General features: G+C 43.7%; 1 protein-coding gene across 1 annotated transcript; it reads left to right on the top strand.

Annotated features, from left to right (window-relative positions):
• The first annotated feature begins 13 nt into the window (after nt 1-13).
• On the top strand, nt 14-7,558 carry LOC108381241 (E3 ubiquitin-protein ligase highwire-like). Its single transcript, XM_017637657.1, is given in 8 exon segments — nt 14-1,132; nt 2,878-3,277; nt 3,366-4,292; nt 4,294-4,397; nt 4,458-4,799; nt 6,088-6,552; nt 6,626-6,819; nt 6,894-7,558. Coding segments are annotated over 8 exon segments (3,927 nt in total). The 5' UTR covers nt 14-121; the 3' UTR covers nt 7,378-7,558.
• The last annotated feature ends 6 nt before the right edge of the window (nt 7,559-7,564 follow it).

Consider the following 7,564-nt stretch of genomic DNA (forward strand, 5'->3'; position numbering starts at 1 on the left):
TGTCCATCCAGCCGTGCAGCGACTGGTCAATGCAGATGTTGGCGGTGTAGGTGCAACAAAGTCGCAGCAGCATTCATTCGAACAACCGGAGAGGGAGAGTAATGAAAACGATGAAAAGCCAATGAACACAGAATGTGGTGGCGTCAAGACCAAAGAATATAACTATTCGGCTGGTAATGTCACTTTAAAGCCCAGCGGTGTGCGCGATAAGGACTCATCATCCACTTTGCTAGATTTGGAGTTGTCACAACAGGTGAACGTATTACTCCAACGTCCGGCCATGGCATTTATTACACAAAAACATGATTTGGAGAAACTACGCTATGCCATGAAACGCAGTCTACGCATTGCCGCCTGCCGCATTTATTCGCTACAAGCACTCAATTGGCTGCTGCGTTCGGTGACACAGAGCATCTGTCTGCACGATCTGATGTGGTGGTTTGTTAGTTCGCTGACTATTTCGGCAATTGAGATGATCGATGGCAAGTACGAAGATGCTGAACCAGCACTGGAGCACCCGGTCACCTACACGCAGATCAGTGGTCGTTTCTCGCATTTAATTACGCAAAGTTTGCACGTTTTCCTACAATCCGTTGCCGATCTCACACTCTATTTGCCACTTGGCTCACCATTGCAACGCATCGCCATACAATGCTTCGGCATACGCTTTCGCCAAACGGATCATCAATTTCTACACAATTCGCATGTATTCGGTAATATTTCGAAGATACTTTCGAAATCCGATGAGCAAGATGATGTTATGGCTGTATCGAGCATGGGCATGGCTGCTGCGGTAGCAGTGGAGGGTGGTGGCAACTCAATGGGTATGCATGATGTGGAACATAATTTGCAGAGTGTTGGAGGCGTTGGTGGTGCGGTTGTGGGTGTTGCAGGTGGCCCGCCAGCAGGTGCTAAAATTATATGCTACTCCGATTTGAATGGCATGTTTGAGGTGACGGTGTCATCGCGTCAGGCCATGGCCGAATCGTTGACCGATAATTCGACCGAAACTTTTTGGGAAAGTGATGAGGAGGATCGCAACAAATGCAAGATCATTGAAATATCGATGAATAAGTTGTCATATTCGTGCAAAGTGGTTTTGGTGCACATCGACAATAGCCGGGATATACAGGTTAGTGATGAATTTAGTTTTTAAGAATATGAGCTGTTTTCACAGTGACGAATTTACTCTCGCTTGTCACAGTGAAAGCAGCCCTAAGTACACTAACAATAAGTAAAATTTCTTGAACAACAACTATGGTGAACGATTCAGGTGCCGTTTTTCATCTGCATTCTCAACCAGCGTTTGGAAGTTAGATCTATTTTTTTTTTTGCCTAGATCAGCAAAACCACTCCTAGTCCCCGTGTAAGGAATCCGCGCATGTGCTGGTTATATCGGCGCCGAGGCCGGGTGGGTGAGCGTAAAGTAAGTTGCAGTAAACAGACTTAGTTGCGCCAGAGTTACATGGGAATTAGGTCTGCATTTCGTCCATGACTTCGTATTTACGCCTCCTAATGTAGCGGACTCTACTTCTAGTAAGTTTATGTTCGTATGCTTCCTGCGTGAGCTGTAAGGCTCCGTCCACTGAGAAAACGAGAAAGATCAAAGATATAGCCATTTCATTTCAAAGACAGGCCATCAATTCAATACGCCAATATTGAACAATCGTCAGCGTACAAGATAAGAGAAACTCACTCCAGACATCAGCTTGTGGTGAACATTGGTAAAAGAGCTGCAATTGATTGCAAAAAAGAAAGTGTTACGGTCGGGGCAGTTAAGAAGCAGGAAAGGTGTGAGAGATAGTCTTTAATTTTGAAACAGAGGAGGGAGTTTCGATATACATACATACATATATATACAAATCCAACAGCAGTGGAGAGAGGATCCTAAACAGCGGAAATCCCTTTTAATTCTTCTCTGTTTCTGGATTGATCTTGCAATATATCGATGAGTTTCGTCCACTCAGACAGAGATAATTCAAAGAAAGCTACTGAAACCTACTTCTCATGAGGCATTAGACCACCCTGGCCAACGTTTTCGATTACCAGCAGAACTGTCACTGCACTGAACGCAAATGGTGCGCTGGTGTTGGCGGTTCGCGCTGCCTTCTGGTGACATGTCGTTGGACTTTGTCCGCCGAAGATTGCAATTTAAATTATCGGATATAATAGCTTTCGCAATTCTTCGGGTCCGACATGGTACAATCTCCGAGTGTAGTATACACCCAGTCATTGTCCTTCGTCGTGTTGGATAAAGGCCTGATAGAAGGCAAAAGCTTGGTTACGCCACCGTCGACCTAGTAGGTCTTTGAGGGCTCTCTTCTCATTTCATCCGCACACACATATGTTTCTGTATTAGTTTAGTAGTGGTTGACCACTAAGGCGGTATTCGTAGAGCGACGATGGATGGTGTTAATTGCCTACCCATACAGTGTGAAAAATATTTATCTTATGCTTAAGAGGAGGCTAAATTTCCAATTCCTTGGGCTTCTTCCTCTGGCCATTGGTTCGGCCAGCATACTTCTTACTCAGAAGAGACGCTACAACTTTAGGAAGACTCGTCGAAAATTGTTTAGAAATTTCTTTCTGCTCAGAAAAAATTTCTTTCTGAAATCAAAAGCATACTTCTTACTCAGAAGAGACGCTACAACTTTAGGAAGACTCGTCGAAAATTGTTTAGAAATTTCTTTCTGCTCAGAAAAAATTTCTTTCTGAAATCAAAAGTTTATCATTTACAGCATTTTAGTAAGTAAAAGTAGATAGCGTGTCTATTAGTTGTTGTATGCCCGCCTAAATTAATGATCTTCTTTCAGAGCAAATGATTGAAAAATTCTAAACTTTTTTTTTTTACAATGCATTGTGCACTTTTCCTTCTAGAACAAGGTGTTGAATGTTGTATTTTATGCTGGCCAATCGCTGGGTGATACAAATCTAATCAAATCCGTGGACGTTGATCCAAAAGCGTGCGCTTGGATATCCGCCAAAATCACAAACGAGTCGTACACACACTTTCGCTTGGAGTTTCATGGACCAGAGAATACATTGCGTGTTCGTCAAATCAAATTACTTGGGCTACCGAGCGTCATGAGCGGATTGGACGAGCAATTGAACGAGCAATATGGTGGACTACAAGCAACGGTCGGTGCGGGTGGGAATAGCGGCGCAACAGTAGGTCAATTGCACACACTCAAATCCAATTTGAAGCTAACAAATGCAGTGCGCATACAACAACAAATCTGTGAGGCTGAGACATTGCGCGTCTTCCGGCTAATAACGGGTGAGTTCTCCTCATTCCAGGGGGGGGAGAGGGTGGGGGTTGAGAATATGAAAACATTTGCTTATTTATTTAACGCTTTCAACTGCAGGTCAAGTCTTTGGTAAATTGATCAGCACCGCAACCACCGAGGCAGGCCACCACTCTATACTCGGCATGGATTCTAGCGGCAATTCAATGCTTGCCGACTCGCTGGACCTACGCGAACACATGGTGGGTATACTATTTTCGCGTAGTAAGCTCTCGCATCTGCAGAAACAGGTTATTGTGCATATTGTGCACGCGATCAAGAAGGAAGCGCATCGCGCCAAAGAAGATTGGGAAATTGTAAATTTGGCGAATTGTTTCAAGGATGCGCACGCCACCACAACATCTGCCACCTCGACGGGTGAACCGAAGAGTGAGTCTAGTTCGGAGCGCTATCGTGCGCCCGACACTTACTGTTTCGAGATGCTAAGCATGGTGCTGGCGCTATCCGGCAGCGTTGTGGGCCGTTCCTATCTGTCACATCAGTATGGGCTACTCAAGGATTTGTTGACGCTGCTACATACAGGCAGTGATCGCGTACAGCGTCAGGTAGCGGCACTACTGCGACGCATACTGCCCGAAATTTCACCGGAGAGCTTTGCCGAGTTGATGGGCGTACAGCGCTTGCCGCCGGCAGATTATAATATTGCACACCAGAATGCTGCTGATTTCGATATGAATCGCTTGGGTTTGCTGGATATATTTTTGGCAGTCATCGCCAAGGCGCTGCAGTTGCAAGTTAAGGTGAAGTGTACTTCAAGCAAACCGAGTCTCGAGAAAACACCTTCATTTGTACGTCTCTGCAATGCACTTGATTTGTCGGTACATCTACTGAAGCAAACGCAGAAGACAAAGGTAAATGCTGATGGCGAGCTGGGCGGCGGAGATGGGGATGCCGGCGAATTTGCAGGCAAAACACATCCATTTCGATTCGATCAACAAGTGGAAGCGAGCGAATACGAGCTGGGGCGTTCAACATTGAAGGCGAATAAGAGAAGAAACGAAGAAAAATCTTAATCAGCGTTGGTTCTTGAATGGTGTCATCTCAACCAAGCAGGCGGAAAGCATCATCAGTCTGGTGCGCGATTTGGCCAGTGTGAGTATTGAAAATTGAATTAAAAATAAATTTTATATAAACTTTATTTGTATTCAACAGGGCAAATTAAGCGATAAATGGTCTCAGATCACCAAGGCAGCCATAGCTGAGTCGGTATTAAATTTGACTCGTTTGGATGAGATTTTCCGCAATCCTGAACATTGTGTGAAGACCGCCACACTGTGGCTAGCGCTGGCCAGTCTTTGTGTGCTCGATCGCGATCATGTAGAGAAACTATCGTCCGGTCAGTGGTCCAAGGTTTCCGATACGCGTCCAATGTGCACCAATCACGACGATGGTGAAACTGCTGCCATAATTCAGTGCGAAACTTGTGGTTCACTGTGTGGCGATTGCGATCGATTTTTGCATTTGAATCGAAAAACAAGAATGCATAAGCGAACGGTGAGTAAATAGTGGATCGAAGGGTACGTACCCTAAATGGTATCTAAGATTCATCTTTCTGCGTATTATTTAACGATTATTGAACCTATGGTGATCCAGTGGAATACTACACCAAGCTTTTCAAACGTACAGAGCTCTTTAGGTTGCAGCGCCCCCTTCAGCTATGAGTTGTTTAAGCTGATTAAAGTTCTGAAGGCCCGATAAGCTTGGTGTATACTTCTACCCTTTGTATTTCTTTATTCCACGCCCGAGACTTGCCAATTTGTATCGATTTTGGATCGCTGAGTTCGAGTTTGAAATATAAATTCAAATCAAAAAAATAGCTCGTTTTACCTTCTACAAAGTGTGTGGATATAGAAGTTTTTCCCGGATTAGAAAATAAAAATTAGCCAATATTCGAATAAAGCCCTTAGATGCGGTATCGTTTGACGGACAATGTTTTTTTCATTTCTTTGGAGCTTCATAATATTTTTTTTGGGGCTTTGATTCGACGGACAAATAAAACATATAATTTGTTTGTGATTGGATTCTTGTGCCAGGTTTTTAATTTTCATAAAAACTAGGTTTTATTTGTAATTTGATTCATCGAGCGGCTTAATTTAATTCGTGATTTTCCTACTAAAAATTGGTGAATCATATTGACTTGCTCTACAAATCAAATCACAAATAAATTTTATTTTTTATTTGGTTGACGAATCAAATCACAAATCAAATAGATTTCTTAATTATTAGCGAATTTAAAATCAAAAAGGATTTTAAAATCAAAAAGGATTTTAAATCACGCAATCCTGGTCTAATCTCCAAAAAAAAGGCTGTTTTTTTTAGACTTTTTTGAGGTTAAAAAACACCACCTTTCTTGATTCCGAGCGACCGAAAATCTGTACGAACAACTTCAGAATTTCTACTTCAGATTCGAATTCAGCAACCCAATATGCTTTAGGACTGACTAGTTTCGTTTACTGGCCAAACAAAAGAGTTTCATTGTGAGGATTTGTTACATTTTCCATCAATTACGGAACCCCACAAAACAAATATTGTTCGGAGCACGAACCAAAACTATATAAATAGCAAGTCAGATTTACAAATTTTTTTACTATACCTAAAAAAATCAATTTTATTTTGCTAAGGTTTTTGAGGTAAGAAAGAAAAAATTAGCCAGCTTAAGTATCCTTATTTTAGATTCGGATTCAGCGACCTAATGTCTATTGACTAGTCTCGTCGGACAAAAACATTTTTTTTTTGTGGTGTTGCTATTTACATTTTAATAAACTAATATTTCGCTCTCTAGGTTTGCAAGGAGGAAGAAGAAGCTATACGCGTAGAGCTGCACGAATCCTGTGGCCGCACCAAACTTTTCTGGCTGCTCGCTTTGGCCGATTCGAAAACACTAAAAGCAATGGTCGAATTCCGCGATGGCAGTCACACCATAATATCCGGACCCCAGGAGGCAGTTGGTCGTTGTCGTTTCTGTGGCATTACCGGCAATTCAGGTCTGCTGGAAATTGGAAACGTTTGCGCTGATGCACAGTGTCAAGAGCATGCGGCCAATTCGTGCATGAAAGTAAAATCGTGCGACCATCCATGCGGCGGTGTGGCCAATGAGAAGAAATGCTTGCCCTGCCTGCAGCATGTGTGCCATGCACGTGAAAATAAAATCGCCGAGGAGCTGCATGAGCCCAAGTTGACGCAGGATGCGGACGATATGTGCATGATATGTTTTGTGGAGGCACTCTCATGCGCGCCATCCATACAGGTGGGTTTGGAGAGGAGATTTAGTGTGCGAGCTTTATAAAATTTTATTAAATTTCATTAAATTTTGAGTTTAGTTGGAGTGTGGCCACGTATTCCACCATCATTGCTGCAAAGCTGTCATAGAGCGGCGCTGGGCTGGACCACGCATTACGTTTGGCTTCTCTTTGTGCCCCATTTGCAAGGCGGATATACAACACAGCTTGCTCGGTGATATTTTGGAGCCCATTAATTCGCTTAAGCAGGATGTTAAGCGCAAGGCTTTAATGCGGTCAGTGATTGATTGTGATTTCAAAATCACAATAAATACCAAAAATTATGTAATTTTTCTTTATGTTTTTTTAGACTCAAATATGAGGGCATCGTCAAAGATACCGACTCGAAGGATGTCACCAACTTGGCCATGGATCGCTATGCCTACTATGTGTGCTTCAAGTGTCAGAAGGCCTACTATGGCGGTGAGGCGCGTTGCGATGCTGAAATTGGCGAAATATTCGATCCACAAGAACTCGTTTGCGGCGGTTGTTCGGATGTGGCTCGTGCACAAATGTGTCCCAAACATGGCACAGATTTTCTAGAATATAAATGTCGCTATTGCTGCTCGGTCGCGGTATTTTTCTGCTTTGGCACTACACACTTTTGCGACACTTGCCACGACGATTTTCAGCGCCTCACAAATATACCGAAAAACAAGCTGCCCCAATGTCCGGCTGGCCCGAAGGCTAAACAACTGATGGGCGATGAGTGTCCATTGCATGTCATACATCCACCAACGGGTGAGGAATTCGCGCTGGGGTGTGGCGTGTGTCGCAATGCGCAAACATTTTAGCATGATGCTGTTGCCTTGGCTGTGGAACAGCGGCAGTTGTGCGTGGATGCGGCAGCGGCTGCGGCTGCGGCTGCTGCTGCTGCTGATGTTTTAATGCCGCTCGAGGAGTGGATTGAAGTTGAAATGCTGGATTTGGATAACGAGCGCAGTTTTGAGGTAGTGCTGCATGCTGATGAGCGTAACGACC

This window comes from Rhagoletis zephyria, unplaced genomic scaffold (assembly GCF_001687245.7).
Source record: "Rhagoletis zephyria isolate East Lansing unplaced genomic scaffold, Rhagoletis_zephyria_1.1 Rzeph_scaffold_21853, whole genome shotgun sequence".
Lineage (NCBI taxonomy): Eukaryota > Metazoa > Arthropoda > Insecta > Diptera > Tephritidae > Rhagoletis > Rhagoletis zephyria.